This window comes from Panicum virgatum, chromosome 2K (genome assembly GCF_016808335.1).
Source record: "Panicum virgatum strain AP13 chromosome 2K, P.virgatum_v5, whole genome shotgun sequence".
Classification (NCBI taxonomy): domain Eukaryota; kingdom Viridiplantae; phylum Streptophyta; class Magnoliopsida; order Poales; family Poaceae; genus Panicum; species Panicum virgatum.
Window position 1 is genome coordinate 37,445,621 of NC_053137.1, and position 18,339 is coordinate 37,463,959.

Below are 18,339 nucleotides of genomic sequence, written 5' to 3' on the forward strand. Positions count from 1 at the left end.
TGCCATTTGCATTCATCGGCCTCGGATCTCCGATCACCACATTCTTCCCTTGAGCCCCTTCGGCTTGCTCTGGCCGAAGGAGAACCTTTGGATTATTCAGTTCCAAAGTATGGACAGGGAAGGGAGTCTTGCCTACTTGCATCTCAGAAAGCACCAATCGTCTTTCATCTACAGTCGATTGGATCTGTCGACAGAAAACATTACAATTATTAGTAGCATGTGAGAAAGAATTATGCCACTTACAATATGCATGCCTTTTTAGTTCTTCCGGCGACGGTATAGCATGAGACAAACGAATGTTTCCATGTTTAAGTAATTCATAAAAAATCCTATCGCACTTGGAAACATCAAAAATAAATTTCATCTCATTTTGCCGATTCTTTTGAACCGGCTTAAGCGAAGGACACATAGAAGGTTGGTCCTTTGACGGCCAAACAAATTCAGTGGCGTACACTCCCTTTTCCTCATTGTCCGAACAGTCGGAATCATTCTCAACAACATGCGTGTTAGACCGATGAGGCTTAAAGGAATCTTTAAAATTTTTATACTTAAATTCGACACCAACAGCTCGCATTTGCAAATGATTAACCATAATGAAATCAAAACCTTCAAGTTTCTCTTTCAAATAAGAACGCAAGCCATTAAATGCCAAATCCGCCAATTCTTTTTCTGAAAGAGACGAATTGAAACAACGGTTTTTCAAAGCTTGAAACCTCTGGAAATAATCCAAAACCGATTCATCTCGGTTTTGTCTAACCAATGTTAAGTCTAGTAATCTAACTTCGGCTTCCCCACTAAAAAAGTGATCATGAAATTTGCGCTCTAATTGATTCCAATTTAAAATCAATCCCGGCGCAAGCGAGGAAAACCAAGAGAAAGCGGTTCCGGTCAAAGATAAAGAAAATAAGCGAATGCGCAAAGCATCGTTAAGACCCGCTTCTCCCAATTGCAAGACATATTGACTAACATGCTCCCAAGTCGTACGAGAATCTTCACCATTAAATTTCACAAACTTGGGAACGCGCCAACCAGCAGGATATGAAACGAAATCAAACTCTGGAGGATACGGCTTTTGATATAAATGCGACCCACCCATATCAATCCCAAGTTTAGATTTAAGCACACCGGCCAAATCCTCTTTAAACCTGTTGAAATCGGCCTGATAAGTACCATTGGCCGATGCATGCGAAGAGGATGAAACACACTGCGTGGTAGGACCGGTGTAAGTCATGTTTGTGTTAGGAATCGGCCCTCGGTGGGGTCCGGATCCCTGCTGTGATGTAGTATGAGGCCCGGCATGCATCACTATCTCATTGGTTTGGCTAGGGACGGCCGAATCGGGAATAGAAGCGTGCGGTGCAGAAGGCACTGGACACTGTCCCGTTGGACCGGTCTGACCGATCGTGTAACCGGTCTGACCGCCCGCACCGGTCTGACCGGTCGAGGAGACCGGTGGGACCGGTGGCTCGTGGATAGTATATGGCAACGGTGTTTGCCCTGGAAACGAGTTCGGCGGCATCCCAAAGAATTGATCCTGGGTAGCAGATGTGCCAGCCGAATTTGCTTCTGGAATATAAGTGCCATTCTCGACACTTTTGCCCTTTTTAAGTGCCTCAATCTGATCATTGAGCCCAGCAAAACTCTCTCCTGCAGCTACTTGCGCGGCAGATATTTTCGAATCTACCATAAGAGAGAATTGCTTGACTAATTCAGAGGGATCATTAGGAAGTACCTCGACCTTGTCTTGGTTCAGCTTGAATGATGGCATCACGAACTCCCCGACCCTCTTGAATAGGCCTCCTCGCTTCTTCTTGAATCCTTGAAGGAACTGCTCTTTCAGGTGCTCTTCAGCGATGAGGTAGGCCCTGCGCTCGTCTTCAGTGAGTTCCTCCATGGTCGCCTTGTTGTCGTTGTGAATTTCACCATGAGTACTCATCTTTCCGGAGAAGTTAGATTAGATCGGTTTTAAAAACCAGATTAATCTGTTCCCCAGCGGAGTCGCCAAAAAGTATGTTGATGCAGAATCGCGCCAACACACTCGAATGCGCTAGAACGCGCGGACGATCGTCAAAACGATCAACACCCATGAAACCTTGGGCAGGCCGGTCTGACTGGTGCCGCCGACCGGTCTGACCGGTGCAAGCAGGGCGTCGCCGGAAACCTAGAACAGCGAGCTCGGGAGGGACCCCGTCGGAGCTCGTGAACGTAGGGTTGCTCTGAGGTCGGCAGGTCACTCAGAACGTCTTCAAACGTCGTCGAGACGAAGGAAGAAAGCAATCTAGGGTTGGAAAAGGCTAGGGTTTGAGAGATAAAAAGTAATGCGATATTTTGATTGATTCGGTTGGGGATTACCTCAATCGACCTTAGCCTTTATATTTATAGGCCGGGGAAGACGTACCCCTTCACGAGTAGGATTACATGAGGACTCTTTACAAAAAATCTAATTCTACTCGGACTGTACAGACCAGACCGGTCTAACCGGTCGGCCTCGGCAGATGCCAAATTTGGCTGTCAACACAATGCAAGAACGAGGTGCCAGAACACGAGGGGCAGATTGCGAGGTCCTCCATCACCATCGAAGCCGGTGGCCGCCGCAACTTTGGCAAACCAATGAGGGGGAGCTTTGCCCTCGTCCATGCACGAATTGAGTCATCGTGGAGGCGTTAGCAACCTCGGTGATGAGAGGTGAGAGAGTTTATACACTCACCGCACCAAATGAGGGTGAACTCACTCAAGTGAAGCCACTCAACCAAACAAGATTAATCCAATACAAGCTAGAACTAGTACATGAACCTTGTTATAGCCAGGCTTAGATTGGCCAGGCTTAGATCTTAGACAGGCTTAGTCTAGACCAAGCAACCAATCACTCCCTATTCAAACTATTTGGACAACCATGTTACAATGTGAAACCATTTTCCTAACTTTTTTTTTTAGGGAGACCATTTTCCTAACTTTTTTCTGAGAGGATTTTTCCCAAACTTGAACTTGAATGAGGTCCAACTTGCTGGGCCAAAGCTCATCTTGGGCCAAACGATTTAGTCCTCCATAGTCGGTCCGATGTGGCCCACACCCGCACCCTCCCCCTGTGGCCTTCTCCCCGTCCACGCGTGCTCAGCGCTCCTCCACTCTCTCCCTCCCACGTCTCCCCAAAGCCCACAGAACCCTACCGGCTACCGCCACCACCGCGCCGCCATGGCCGCCGGCGGCCGGCCGTGGCGCGTGATCCCGCGGCCCGTCCTCGAGACCGTCCTCCACAACCACGCGCTCCGCCCGCGCGTGCCGCAGCCGCTGCTCCTCCACGGGCCCCGCGGCGTCGGCAAGTCCACGCTCCTCCTCGACCGGCTCCTCCCCCGGTGGTCGGAGACACCCCACGCCACCGCATTCGTCGACTTCCTCCGCCCCACGCCCGCCTCCCCCGCTGCGGTGCCGTGGTCCCTCCTCCACCCTGCCGACCTGGCGCCGCCCACGCTGCCCGACCTCCGCCGCCGCCTCGAGTCGGCGCTCGAGGGCCTCGCCCGCGCCGCCGTCCTACGAGGTGCCGTTGGGTCCAAGGACGTGCTGGCCGCGCTCTCCCGCTCCAACGGCCTCAGCACCGCGCTATCCCGCCTGGCCGGGGGCCCCGCCGCTCGCTCCTCAGCAGGCTCTGTGCCGGCTCGCCGCTCTTCGGCCACATCCGTGCCGGCGCTCTGGTCGAGGGCCGTGCTCGCCGCGGTGCGCAGGGACGACGCCACGTTCCGCATTGGTGACGGTGAGGCGACCAACTGCTCTATGGAGGAGAGGGCGTACATGCAGGAGGCCTTGGCGGCCCTGCGGGTGGCCAAGGAGGCTCTCGGGATGCAGGAGGGGTGGAGGAAGGATGCAATTAGGGAGATGAATAGAACCGGTCGATTCTCGCGCTCACTGGCCAATTCAGCCACTGACTGGCCATGCCTATTGCTGGATGTTCTGTCCGGTGCGGCAGAGGAGGAATTCTTTCAGGTAGATTTGATGTTATTTCAATTGGGTTTGTGGTGGCTTTGTGGGAAATGAGTTGGTGTAACTTGGCACTACTATTGTGCTTGTGATGCTGTTATCTATCTGCAGCCGAAACTGGTGCTAAACAATGTGGATGTTCTGAGGAAGGCAACTTGTGAGGACGAGACAATGGTGCCAGCAGCAATGTACCATGATAGCTTTATTTGGAGGGTGATCGCACTTGGTGCCAATGAACAGTGCTTGCCGGTCATTTTATCGACTTCAGATGGGTGAGTTCTTGTGCGTTCTTTTCCTGCATTGTGCACTCTCTGTGTTGGTCGCCTCTAGGGGTTTAGAGCTTAGTGATATAACCTATGTAGCCTGAATTTTAGAGGATAATTATGTTCACGTTTAAAAGGTAGAAGCAGAAAGATATGACTGTTCTGCATAGTAAACCTGGTGGAAACATAGAGATTGGAGTCTGCCAAAAAATTCAGAACAAAAATATTATTTATTTAACTTTGAATTTCTGTCCTGGGGTCATTTTCTTTGGAAACAGGAACTGGCTGTAGAGCTGCCTGTTTGCTTATTAAAGCAGGAGAACTTTAGGTCATCTTCTACTTAAAGCATCTTATTTAGAATCATGTCTACAAATGTTGTGCTCTCTTAAGTGCTTGTCCCACGCATGGCTCACTGTCAGTGCTTAGTTGTTTTGCTCCCACTGACCCACTAGCACCTAAACCATTAATTGAATTACTTGTTACATCAGAATACAACTGGGTGGGTTTATGCTGGAAGAATAAACCAGAGTTACCGCTCTAGAAGTCTAGAGGGATTTCATATGCGACGCTGGGGTTTGAGGGGTTTCCTTTTCTTGTAGTGTTTTTTCTGCTCAATCATGACTTTCTATTCCTAGTATGTGGCACCTTGTTTTTCTTGCCTTGCAACAATTTATTTTGTCATATCCTAGCACAGCCGAGATATTAAAAGATATGATCAGTTGATTTATCCTTGTTAGGGGCAGTATACTTGTAAGCTGCAATATCGCTTGTGTGCCATTTCAAAATATACCATAAATGATGTCATATACAAGTGATCCAAATTTCGGTGAACATATTTGTTCAATCAATTTCTTGTCCATTTCAGTACACTGTTGAAGCTTTTTTAGTATAACTTTGTAACCAAATTGTTCATAAATTACGACATTACTGCCTTCTCGGTGTTTGTTCTTCTGTGGAGTTTGCGATAACCTACACATTGCGTATTGTATGACTGTACTGGACAGTTGGTCAGAGCATACCGCCATGCTCGAGCAAAAATCCCTGATGCCACTGCTTCCAAACTGTTACCATAGGGGATGCCTAGAAAAAAAATTAATACTAAGGACAATTCAAGAAATAGATTTGTGCTTCCGCATGCAACTTTTGCTGTGGAATTTTTGCTTAAAATATTACTGATAGATTCATTCACATACATGTTTAGGTCAATAGTATTCGTATTTCTGAATACTTGCTAGGAATGTGAATTTGGGATTACCTCTTGCAAATGCGTATAAATTTCTTATCTTCTAGAGAAATTGCTTATTCTGGATTCTGTTGCATATTCATTATTTTTTGCTGGGGCCAAAAGGTTGTTCTTTGAAGAAAATAAGCTATTCACAGCCACTTGAGTCAAGTTGGTTTTGCTCCCCTATTTATTTTCTTGTGACTTGGATAGTTTTGGCCTGGCAAGCCCTGGCCTACATGTTCTTCCTGAGAATTTGCTTATCCTGGTCTCTGGCATCTTCTTGTATTTTTTTTTAGGGTTGTTCCCTGATGAAAATAAGCTAGTCACAGCCACTTGAGTCAATTTTTTTTGCACCCATATTTATTTTCTTGTAACTTTGATAGTTCCCTCCTAGCATGCCCTGGCATATGGGTTACCTGTTATAGGTTAAGGGAGTTATTTTCATAAAATAAACACGCTGCTGCATTGTTGCTGACTGGAAACTGATGAACTCCTGCTCCTTTTCCAAATCTTTGCAGCTACTATTCTTCTCAAGCATTCGTTGATTTCGGTTTCCCTAATATATTTATTTCTCGTGAGGTATGCTCATTGTATCTTTGGAATGCTGTGCCTCTCTTCTTTTTTGTTTTCTATTTTTACTTAAAAATAATTATTGGATGGCAGACATTTGGTTGGACACCGCAAGAAGCTAAGCTGCATATGGTTTCGGAATTCTTCAGTGAACAGGAGGTAGTAAGATTTTAGACCTTCTGATGTTGCCTTTCTGTTCGAAATATGGATGTATAATTGTATTTGGTTTTTATAATATTCTCCCTTTTGCAAACCATGTGCATAATTTGTTTCTGATTTTTATTGAAGTTGTAGTGGAAAGTTGTAGATGAGGTTCTTGGGCCGAACCCGCGACAATTATCTGAGATATATATGCTGAAGCAAAAAGTGAATAGCCCAGAGTAAGTAACATGGACACTTAGTGTTGTCACTGAACTTTGTTTGCTTTATCACAGGCTGACAGTATCTTATCCCTAATTTTATTTTTACTTCCATTATGATCTCTTTTGGGCAAATATGCTCGTTGGTTCACTGTTTCTAAAAAATAGAAGAAATACTTATGCTTTTTAGTCTGCTTATATTTTTTTTCTTGAAATGACTACTAGGAAAAATTCATCATTTCTAGATGCTTTTGTTCCTTCCAACAAGTTCTGTACGTTCAACAGTTCAGTGTTACTTTTATATTTGAGTTTGAACTATTTTTAGTCTGTATCAGGTTTTATGACTTTTCTCTACTGTATACCCTAGGGAATCTTTGTGGTCTTATTTCTCGAGCCTTTGTTATTCACGCTATATTCTTTAGTAAGTTCATGCTTCAAGAAGTACTGGTTTTCATAATATTTTACAGGTTTTAAAGCATACAATATCTTAGATATCCTAACTGTGCATGCTGCATATTTACTGTTATCAGCATTTAATCTCCATTGCATTACAGGGTTTTTCATGACAGGAATATTGAGGAAGTTATTGATATGTACCTGGCACACTTGCAAGTAAGTAAATGTTCAACCATAGCTGACTTGCCGAGACATGTGTCATTTGAGATGCCATCTTCTAATATGGAAACTCAAGTCACTTCCTATTTCACATCTGCTTTTTTATCGTTGTTGTGTTTGTTTCAAACACCAGAATTAGGAGAATGTACACAAAATAAGAGGAAAAAAAACATGACTGTTGTTTCATTTCTGCTCACAAGGTCTCCGTCGTGAATCCAGCAATGGAGGCAGCATTACAAATGTTGCAGAAGTTTGCCGCAGATGTCCATGAGGGCAAAGTACAAGAGAACAGATTGTCTTTTGGTGCACCTTGGAGACATCCACCTCGGGATGACAATCCTGACTTGTCCTATAAGTGGGCAAAGATTCAGCTAATGGATTTTGTCCAGTCCTTTGTAAACACTGAGTTTGGGGTAATAATATCTTCCTTTTACAATCTAGCATTAAGAGTGTTTGGTGAATGCTCGCTGGACAATATTAGAGAAATTGGAAAATATTCCTTATTCCCATATTTTACAAGCATGCCTTGAAAATATGAATCTTTTTTTCACATCTTACATCATCTATTTATGGAAAGACAGGGATTTATAATATTTTATTTTGTGCATTTCACAGGTGAACTACCTTGCAGATGACAGCTTGGAAATATTGGATGATCCTGCTGCTGTTGCCATGATGGAGGTATTTTGATTAAACGCTACTTGATGTTGGTTTAATGATATAGTTACATAATGATTACATGGTTGTTGTCTGCTAGGTTGGTTTACTTTATCAACAAAGAGATCCATCCTTTATGCGACCAGTCACTCGTGGGATTCAGCGTTGTCTTGCCAGATGGTTCGTTCCTCGACACCTTAGATATTATTTGAAATGTTTCTGTGCCATAATGTTTATCTGCCGTTCCATCTAGGCTTGCTCAGCAGAGATTACAGTTGAACATTCAAGAAACAATAGCATTCTTTTGGCAACGTTTGATACGAGGACGAAGCTACCGTCACTTGATGAAAGAAGTTGGGTACAAGTAAAGAGGTATGCGAGAAGTTTAGGTTGAATCATTTGCAATATGATATTATGCTTCATTTGTCATTCATGTTAATAAAATATTCTTGCACCATGAAGTGACTCCATTGGACTGAGAGCCATTGTTTCCATCTTTTATTGCAACTGACAGGTGATTTTGATGGACTAACTTACTGACGGGAATTTCATAAGAATGTTTCAAGCATTTATGATTTTGTGTCCACTCATATTCCCACGTAAGTTGACTCATTTGTCATTAGCAATTGTTTTGTTCATTCATTTAGCAAGAACAAGTCAGTGCTACCTCCATTTTTAAATCTACGACGTGGAGAACCTAATTAGTTTGTTAAACGCCATGTATTAAAACTGAGGAAGTGCTTATTTGAGGAATTGTTGTGTAGTTTGACTTTAGTTTTCCTCTCATTAAATAAATCAAACTGCAGTGTTGCGGGAAAGTTTCCTTTTTTATGCCTGCTGCTACTGTTCTTATGCATACTATGGCCTAAAATGGAATGAATCCATTGACCAACTAACAATAATAGTAAATTTTTGTGGTTGTGCTTCAAATAATAATGATGTTTCTATTGCAGTGAGTTTGGGACCTCGGCAACTGCTGCCATTCCGGATAGAGGTGGACGGCTGGTTTTACATTTTCTGCTGCTAAAAGAATAAACGAAGTGATGCCAGCAGTTCTTTTAGTTCACTTGCGCATTTGGTGGGAATCGCCCAAAGTGGCAACAGAAGCTCTACATTCTCTTAGAATGTGGCATTTCTACCTATATGGCTGTATGGTAATTTTTGGGTCATGAGCTGGATGTGGCACAGAATTCTTACATCATCCCTTTTGGTAGTTCATTGAGGTGACTACTGGATTTCGGGAAGAGTTAATCCCAAGTGCTTCCCCAGTCGTTTTTGAAGTGACAGAAATGTACATGTGGACCACTAAATTCCAGATTAGTACAGTGAAGCCAAGCAGTGTGTAGGCGCTCATCCGTTCAAGGTGTTACTGTAACCTAGTAATTCTTAGAGAACTTGGTCTTTTGCATGAGGGAATCTTTTTCAGACGAGAGAGTGGTACCAATGTTTTATCGCAGTCCCAGCTAACAGAAACGAGTTGATATATTTTTCCGAGTGGTATAAAGGTATCAATGTTCTTGGAGCAAAAACTACTATTAAAAAAGCACGGCAAGGCAGATATGGGAGATGATGTTCGTCTAACGACTTCGCTCATTTTTTTTATATAAAAGTTAGCACTGAAATCCAAACAAGGAACAAACGGAAAGGATCCTGCGCTTGATTGAGCTGTCAGCTGTGCCAACTCTTCCAAAAAAAATTGATAATGAGCCATCCCGATTGTGAACTAAAACGATTGTCGTAGTCAATAATTTTATTTTAATACTATACTTAACGCGTCACCGGAAAAAATATTTGCTATAAAGCTTAAAGAATTTCATTATAATACCCAAGGTGGAAGGTTGTGATCTGTAATAGAAACCTTGCATTATTAGAAGCTTTAATATCCAAGTTGAAAGATCATCTACTGCAATCTAATTTTTTGAGATTTTGAATCTTTTTTCATTCTACGGATGCGCAAAGTTTGGATGAATGATATCAAAAGTTTTGCCATACAAAGTGCATATTTTTTTTTATTTGTGACTAATGATATCAAAAAGTTTTAGATATGAGAGTAAAAAGTTTACAATAGGGTAGTACAAAGTTTCCAACTTCAGAATGCAAAATTTTAAGTTAAAAAGTTCATGGTTTTAGAGCACAAAGTTTTGTATCTAGAAGTAAATTGTTTGGAGATATTCCAGCATAAAGTTTGTGAATACTATCGTTTGAAGATAATACCTTGCTGTGCCTAGCACTCTCCATTAGAAAAGAAAGCAATGCTTTGAGTTGCTTGTATTTTTGGCAATTTGCTGAGACATTTGCACAGTAGGTTCTGAAAGCCAACTGTGAAGTTTTTGATATGTGAACTGAAAGATGGAATCTAGAAAGAATCATTAACATGATTAAAAAGTTTTTGAAATTCGAGTATGAAGTTTTAAATATTTAAATTGAAAATTATGTATGTACAAAATTCAGTATGCATGATTTTTTGTTTGTTTTCAATATCCGAGTATGAAGTTTAGAATATGTTAGTTGAATGTTAGGGCATAGAAAGGTTTGTATATGTGAGGCAAAAAGTTTTTCATGATTCCATTATGAGTTTTGAATATGTAATTTGCAAGTTGTGAGAAATACATAGAGTTCTATTCCTGTATATTTTTTATATCTATTTTCTTCCTAAATATCAATACTAATTATGTTAAAAAGTCCTGCAAAGTTTTTAGTTAAAAAGTTCGTGATTTTGGAGCACAAAGTTTTGTATCTAGGAGTAAATTTTTTGATGATGTGACAACACACAAAGTTTATGAATAGTTTTTGTTTTCGAAGGTACTACCTAGCTGTGCCTAGCACTCTCCATCAGGAAATAAACTAATGCTTTTGAGTTTTGGTATTTTCACAATTTTGCCAAGGCATTTGCACAGTATAGTATTTCTTTTGTTTTGACTAAACCATGGTGAATTCAATTTTTGAGTTTTGGGACCATGATGTATCCACACTAACAAGAAGCTTACCAAACTCTCAAGTTGCACAAGTCAGGCCAAGGCTCATTGATAAACAAGACTTTGGACCACAACACTTAAGCTTTTAGGTGAGATCAAGGCACATTGATTGCTGTGAAAAATTCTATACATTTGTGTTTCAAAATACACTTGTATGAAGTCCCTAAATTTATATGTTTATTTGTTGTAATTACAAAGTTTTAGAGTTCGGAGTACAAAACTAGTAATGTTATATTTCTAAAATTCATATGTTCTAATATTTTGGGCTGTAGATAAAGTTTTAGAACTAAGAGATATAAAGTTTATGATAGGATAGGACAAAGTTCACAATATGAGAATGCAATTTTTTTAATTATGAAGTATTAGATCTAAAGTATAGAGTTTTAAATGTTACATCACAAAGTTCCATATTTTTTGAAGAGTAAAGTTGGATTCATGAATACAAAGTTTATAACAAGCTAGTTGAAAGTTTTCCAATTTGGGCTGCAAAGTTTAGAGTTTATTTTACCAAAAAAATTTACAAGTCCAAAGTTTTTGAATTTAGTGTTAATTTTTTATTTTAGTAGAAAGTTTTTTATGTAAAAAGTTCTCTATCTATTTGTAAGAGGTCTCAGATATCCATGTATAAAGTTTTATATCTATTAGTATAGATTTTTAAATTTAATTGTAGAAAGTTCTTAAATTTAGTGTACAAAGTTTTAGAATTATAAAGTTGTGGAGTCCGGTGTAGAAAAGTTTGAAAATATTGTAGTAGAAAGTTTCTGAATTTAGAGTGCAAGGTTTGACTTAAAATTTTGGATTTGAAATACAAAATTTAAAATGGGCCAATAGTAGGTTTTTGGAGCTAATAAAATTTATTAATGTGATAGTAAAAAAATTATTGCATTATGTTCGAAATATTTGGAACTAACAAATTATTATTATAGTACAAAGTTTATAGTTTAAGATTTGATAGTTTTTTAGAACTACAAAGTTATTAATGTGCTAATACAAAATTTCACAGTTTTCAGATTTGGAAGCTTTTTATAACTACAAAGTTGTTAATGTGCTAGTACAAACTTACTTTTTAAAAGTTTATCACTATAAACTTTTTTGTAGAATAACAAGGTTTTATATCTAGAAATACAAAATCTCCAATATTCATAGTGCACTTGTATTTTTTTTTATTTTCAATATTTTTTTATGTACAATAATATTTTAAATACAATTATCTTATCTCACTGGAAGATGCAAAACCACTGCGTGAATGTATATCCTACTACTTACTGACACACCCATGTATGAATGCATATTCTACTACCTATTGACACACCCATGCAACCAAAAGTTTGACACCTTTGTAGAAATAAAAAAATACTAACCATACATGTAAGTTTTTCTACGCATATCTTTTTGTTTATTTTCTAAAACCAGTGATATAAGTTGAGCACAAGAGTTACATTTTTTCTCATTTTTTCAATTTTTTCAAGTATTACAATCGTGATATGTAAATATAGATGCAATTTATGGTTAAAAAAGATAACAATATTGGATGCACAACATGAACGTGCAATCAGTTTTTTTTATTCTACATTCTAGAACAACAGCCAATCTGATTTTTCTTTATCCTCTTGTACTGTGACACTAAAGAATTGTTCCACATCTTCTCTTTTTTATTAAATTTCATAGTCTTTTTTATTTTTATTTTTCAGTCCTACTACTTCTACATGCATATGGATGTGAACCCCCACCCATTGACTCACCCACACACCCGTGTCCCAAAAGAGAAAAAGAAGACTGAGCATGAAACTAGAGATGAAATAATTACCTATGTATATTCGTTATTACCACATACTACTGGTAGGCGCGCGCGGCTTTCTATTTGCTCTGCTCGTTCGCTGCAATGCTCCCGCAGCGCACGATTGCCAACTAGCGACCCCCGTTTATGAACAAAAACCTCGTCCTTTTTCCTTTCTACTACGAGTGCTCCAGTCCCAAAAGACAAATCAATTTCTGAAACATTCTTGCAAAAGATAACTAACTTCTCATCCACTTATCACAAAAGACAAAGAATATTTTGTAATTTTACATAAAGCATTAGTTTTTTGTTCTAGAATTATATTTATTTTGAGGCGGAGTGAGTAATGTGTTATTGTATTGGAGTAGGTGCAAATAATCAAATAAAACTATTTCCCTACTCTTCTAGCAAGACAAGACTTGGACCTTACTCGCACGCACCTCGGTGCGGCTCGCCGCCGACTCGCCGTCGCCGACGAGATTGAGCTAGCCGCCACCCAGATCCGCAGCGAACCACCATGCCAGGCCCACCGCCGACCCAAACAGCCCAATCAGACCCAAAACCCATCAACCACCGCCGCCGCCTTCTCCCGTTCCTGGCGCCGCCCCTTCTCGCGGTCGCCGTCGCCCTCCTCCTGGGCGCCTCCACGAACCCGCTACCCCGTCGGTTCCTCCGCTTTCTCCTCGGGCCGGAGGCCTCCGTTCTCCGCCCAGCAGAGCCTCGATCTGCGGCCACCATGTGTTCTGTGGATGGCCCCATTCGTCTCCGGCGGCGGATACTGCTCCGAGGCATGGTCCTACGTCGCGGCGCTTGACGCGCACGCCGCCGTGGGGGCGGGCAAGAACTTCACGCTCGCCATCGCCCACCACGGCGACCTGGAGTCGCCGGAGTTCTGGCTCGGCCTGCCAGAGCAGTCCAAGAACCTGGCGTACAGGCTCGCCGCCACGCGTTGTGAGCTTCCGCGCGCGTGGTCGTCTGCCACAGTGAGCCCGGCGCGTGGTACCCGCCAATGTACGACGCCCTGCCCTGCCCGCCCACCGGGTACGATGATCCAGCGTTTGTCATTGGCCGGACTATGTTCGAGACTGACTGTGTCTCGCCGGAGCACGTCAGGCGGTGCAACCAGATGGACGCTGTCTGGGTGCCGACTGACTTTCATGTCTCCACGTTTGTGAAGAGCGGCGTGGATCGTGCCAAGGTCGTCAAGGTGGTGCAGGCGGTGGATGTCGAGTTCTTCGATCCAGCGAATCATATGGTGCTTCCTCTGCCAATTGGTGTGCCTGTCATGGTGCCTGGAGGTTCGAGATTGGAACATGGTGACCCCAAAGGCAGAGGCTTTGTGTTTCTTAGTGTATTCAAATGGGAACAGAGGAAGGGCTGGGATGTGCTGCTGAAGGTGTTCTTGCAGGAGTTCTCTGGAGCTGATGATGTGGTACTCTACCTCCTGATCAATGCCTACCACTCAGACACGAACTTCATTGGGAAAATCCGCAGATTTGTGGAAGAATCTAACATTAAGGAGCCTGCGGAAGGATGGGCTGAAATCCGGGTTATCGATGAGCATGTCCCACAGTCTTCACTTCCAAGTTTGTACAAAGCTGCTGATGCATTTGTTCTGCCAACCCGCGGCGACGGGTGGGGCAGACCGGTGGTCGAAGCCATGGCCATGGCTCTGCCTGTGATTGTGACGAATTGGTCGGGCCCAACGGAGTATCTGACTGAGGAGAATGGGTACCCATTGGACATTGACAGGCTGACTGAGGTTACAGAAGGACCATTTAAGGGCCACCTATGTGCTGAGCCATCAGTCGATCATCTGAGGGCTTTAATGAGACATGTCGTTGGTGTTAGAGAGGAGGCAAGGAGTAAAGGGAAGAAGGCGAGGGAGGACATGATGGAGAGGTTCTCTCCAGAAATTGTTGCAAGGATTGTTGCTGATAAGATACAGCAGGCTCTTGCCAATACTCAGTTGACAGAAGATTGAACAATGACCACAAAGTGCCACTAGAAGGTTGATACACCATGGAGGCATGGAATGCTATGTATGTGTTCTGCTGACCTTAGTCATTAATTTTCCTAGGATTCATACATACCATCTTGTTATGATTTGAGAGAATTGTAACTGCTGTTCATTGCCTTATGTGATTCTGAATTAAATGTTCTTGGAGCATGTAATGCCATCAAATTTTGATCTCATTCGATTCACTTGCTATTTTCAGTTAGAAAAAACAAAACATATGGGAGTGACAATTTAGCCCAAGAAATTGCATGGGTTTTGCAGCTTACACAACACTTTTCCACATCCTAAATGATTACTGTTGGTTTTGGAGCTCTGGTTCATCCAAACATTGTGAATATGAGAGGGAGAAAGAAGAATTACATTTGATCTGCATAGTAGGGTCATCTGTAATCACTGGAGCTAAGTGGATGAAATCTAGTTAATATGCAATCATATTGGTCAAAAGTTTGAATCCGACCTGAACCAAATTCGTTACCAATACGGCTTAAAATTATACTGAGTTGGTTGTAGGTGTTCACCTCCCGGGAAAATTCCCTTCACTACCTGGAAAGTGAAAAGGGAATGGTGCTCACGGGGCGCAAACCTCTGAAAAATACTGGACTTATACCTTCTGTCTCTGGGGAGCATTCATCCCTGAAAAGAAAAATACTCGAGCACCCTTTCTTAATTATCTGCACGCATGACTTCATTTATGCATTATATATAGATGGTGGTGCACTAAGTAGTACTTGCAATGGTCTAAGGGCTTGGGCGTCTCCCACAATAAAAAAAGCATAAACAAAAGGTAAATCAGCACGTCAACTGCATGCTTCGGTGATCCATCAGACTAGTCCACTCGCTGCTGCTGATTTTGCTGCCTCATCTGCGTCAGGTTTGTTGTGCTCCGGCTGCTCATCTTGTGCACCATCGATCGTATTCGTGTCGCTGCACGATGCAAACTCACTCTCCTTGCTTTTACCCCACAACACGCTGTAAAGTCCTCCAATCAGCAGGATCCCACCCAAAATACTGCCCTCAGGAAAAAAATAGAAAGGAAGAAGAAAGAAAAGAATTACTATCTTTCCACGATTTATGATCAATCAAATTCCTTTTGCTATTTCTGAAAGTTTTGTGTTTGATTACCTGCCGAGGTGAACAATCTCTCCCAGAAAGAAGGAGGAACAAAGCATTGTGAAGACGGAGTAGAGCGGGAGCCAGGCTGCGAAGAAGACGGGGCCCTTCATCTCCACACACCACGCTTGCAGGTAGTACGACACTCCAGTCACCAGAAAACCCTGTTTCGTTGATTTATCCATACATGCACCATCAAGCAGCTCATGCATTAGCTATCGGCACTGCAACTTAATTAAAATAGAGCTGCTAGATATCCTTGGAAACGACACTAAAACACCATAGTAGGCACAGCAATCATCATTAAATTACATTGTAGGCGATGGCGACCAAGCTGACATCCAGCCGGAGCTTCCACCTAGAGAAGTCCCTCTCGGCCACTGCCGCGATGACCAACGTCTGCAGTGCGCTGAACACGCAGAGTGAGACAGCCACAAGCATCCTGTTAGGGAACTCCTTGAGGATTCTAGCCTGCAGGTGAAAGAACTGAATTAGAAACTACTAGCTAGTACGAGACGAGCACACCATCACAGCCGGGATAAAAACGGCATCACTGCCGGTGATGGGTTGGGCCATCACCACCAGGTCTAGAACATGTGGTGATGCCCTTTCACACAAAAAAAAATGAAGCCCCTCAGCGCCGCCAGGCTCGAGTTGCGTCTCCTCCCATAGTGTAAGAAAGTAATAAAAAAGATATATTCATCATCATTGATGTGGAATTAATAGGTGTCTGTAATTCATTATTAGAGATGCACTTCAACTACACACATCTCTGATATGATGGTCATCCTCGACTATACACGTGAAGTGTCTCTGATATTGAAAAATAGAGACACATATAAAGGAAACATGTGTGTGATTACTTAGAAAGTTATCAAAGACGCGGTTTATCCACCCGAGTCTCTGATGAGAACTCTGCTGTCCTCATCCGGAGGTGCGGCTACCTTGACGCTGCCTGTCGGGAGTGGGGGAGGGGAACGGCGGCTGGGAAGGGACACGCGTCGGGGGAGGGGAGGACTAGAAAGGGATGGGCAGCGGGGGAGGGGACCGATGAGTAGGTGCCTTTGCGGGAGGGGAGGGGAGGAGCGGCGGCGGGAGAGGAGGTGAGGAGGGGTGGAGGAGGGAGAGAAGATGATGGGAGAGGAATGAGAGGGACATGAGGGCGAGATAGAGGGACAAATAATATGAGGACATAAACACCGGTTCGTATTACGAACGCCGATTTGTAATGCAACCTAGCGGTAATATCCACTATCACCGCCAGTTATGTTCGAACCCGGGGGATGAAGCGCTTAGGATGTACTATTTTGTAGTAGAAACCAGATAGTAGCGAAAAGAATATTTCGATCAACCTGCCAGACGGCGTTTAGGGACCACGCTATGTTATTGATGACCATGAGGAACGTCCCTAGGATCCACGCCGCCTTTGAGGTACTCGCATGGGCGCCCGAGCCCCGAGCATGGGCGGTGAAGGCACGGTGGTGGCTGACAGGGCTCAGCCCTGGCCCCGCGTAGAAGGCCATGATCAAGACGCCGGCGAGGCAGAGCGCTGCGCCGCTGACCTTGGCGATGCCAGAGGAGCTCCTCAGGTTCACCACCTCCATCCTGTTCATGTATCAGTTAGGATTTAGGACTCAACGCAAGCATGCGTTGGAATAGTACAGATCGATGAAATTTCAATTATCTGCAATACATTGTATATCTTACGGCACCTGAGTAGCAAGGCCATGCAGAGGGTGACTGCAGGCACGGCGTTGCCTGCTGCTGCCACCAGGGTTGCAGACGTGAGCTTCAGGCTAACATTGTACATATTCAAGCTTAATGTATTCCTGGAAAGCAAAGAGATGGAAAAAAAGATTTAAAAACCCTAGTACATGTAGCTAGGGCAAAGAACCAAGCATTTGTATGTATACCCGAATAAGGCACACAAGAAGAGCTTCAGCAGCAACATCAACGGCATCGACGTCACATTTTTCCTGCAGGTTTAATTTGGATTAGATTTAACCAACCAATTCAGCTCGTTCTCGCAAACACTTGGGTTCATCAGATGCCTAGCCAATTGTAGCAGGCTAGTAGCTGTTGCCTTTGGAAGAGGAGGGCGGCGGGGAGCAGGAGAAGGGAGCCGGTCGCCTGGCGGTAGAAGTTGAAGACGACGATGCTCATGCCGTGGTCCAAGGCGGCCTTGGATAGCACGGAGAACCCTGTGTAGATCACCTGCAGAACTATCGCAATCACGTAGGCCTTCTTGCTTGCCGCATCCATTACCACGTCGAGATCAAGCTCAGCGCAGAGTCTGTGTGGTGAGAGTAAGGGCCGGGTGCGAGTGAGTAGTGCGTGAGCCGGCCTGTGGAGAGGCTCTCGGTCGGTCTTTGTCATCGCGCGGAATCCGATGTCGTCCGTCCCTTTTTCGAGCTAATGTCGTCCGTCCCTTTTTCGAGTTGGGCCTCCCCCAATTTGCAGTCCGACAGAAGCACCTGATAATTTCTTAACTAATCGGCATATGATACTAACTCCGTTTCAAATTGTAGTTCATTTAACTTTTTTTATTCTAAGTTTGACCACTTGCCTTATTCAAAAAATTTGTGCAAATATTGTCAAATTTAAGTCATTTTCGGAGATCTTGTGTTGATAAAGCAGTTCACAACAAAAGAAATGATATTTTGTATAAATTTTTGAATAAGACAAGCAGTCAAACTTAGAGTCAAAAAAGTCAAACGAACTACAATTTGAAATGAAAAGAGTACCAGCCGAGCACTCAAAACGAGAGGAGAGCGTAACTCCATCAGTTCATGGACC

General features: G+C 43.1%; 2 protein-coding genes and 1 pseudogene across 2 annotated transcripts; 2 read left to right on the plus strand and 1 right to left on the minus strand.

Moving 5' to 3' along the window:
* The first annotated feature begins 3,122 nt into the window (after positions 1-3,122).
* On the plus strand, positions 3,123-9,190 carry LOC120674441. The gene is made up of 12 exons (XM_039955629.1): positions 3,123-3,978; positions 4,084-4,244; positions 5,979-6,039; positions 6,124-6,189; positions 6,325-6,410; positions 6,944-7,001; positions 7,205-7,417; positions 7,620-7,685; positions 7,762-7,841; positions 7,915-8,033; positions 8,176-8,260; positions 8,615-9,190. Exons 1-10 carry the CDS (start codon positions 3,193-3,195, stop codon positions 8,027-8,029), a joined length of 1,692 nt encoding a protein of 563 aa, XP_039811563.1. The 5' UTR covers positions 3,123-3,192; the 3' UTR covers positions 8,030-8,033; positions 8,176-8,260; positions 8,615-9,190.
* A 3,654-nt stretch (positions 9,191-12,844) lies between these two features.
* Positions 12,845-15,268, plus strand: LOC120674452 (annotated as a pseudogene).
* LOC120674472 (WAT1-related protein At5g64700-like) lies at positions 14,687-18,163 on the minus strand. Its single transcript, XM_039955652.1, has 7 exons — positions 17,627-18,163; positions 17,457-17,519; positions 17,256-17,372; positions 16,896-17,148; positions 15,856-16,014; positions 15,556-15,707; positions 14,687-15,441 (listed from the first exon to the last, which is right to left on the minus strand). The coding sequence occupies exons 1-7, from the start codon at positions 17,917-17,919 to the stop codon at positions 15,255-15,257; spliced, it is 1,224 nt and encodes a 407-aa protein (XP_039811586.1). The 5' UTR covers positions 17,920-18,163; the 3' UTR covers positions 14,687-15,254.
* Between the last annotated feature and the right edge of the window lie 176 nt (positions 18,164-18,339).

Bases quoted from the DNA above. Each gene is read 5' to 3' on its own strand.
- LOC120674472 (XM_039955652.1), bottom strand. From the start codon at position 17,919: ATGACAAAGACCGACCGAGAGCCTCTCCACAGGCCGGCTCACGCACTA. The intron at 17,373-17,456 runs GTATACATACAA...TTTGCTTTCCAG, and splicing joins TTCTTGTGTGCCTTATTCGG to GAATACATTAAGCTTGAATA. The intron at 16,015-16,895 runs GTTGATCGAAAT...TTTCACCTGCAG, and splicing joins CCCTAAACGCCGTCTGGCAG to GCTAGAATCCTCAAGGAGTT.
- LOC120674441 (XM_039955629.1), top strand. From the start codon at position 3,193: ATGGCCGCCGGCGGCCGGCCGTGGCGCGTGATCCCGCGGCCCGTCCTC. The intron at 6,040-6,123 runs GTATGCTCATTG...ATTGGATGGCAG, and splicing joins ATATATTTATTTCTCGTGAG to ACATTTGGTTGGACACCGCA. The intron at 7,842-7,914 runs GTTCGTTCCTCG...CGTTCCATCTAG, and splicing joins CAGCGTTGTCTTGCCAGATG to GCTTGCTCAGCAGAGATTAC.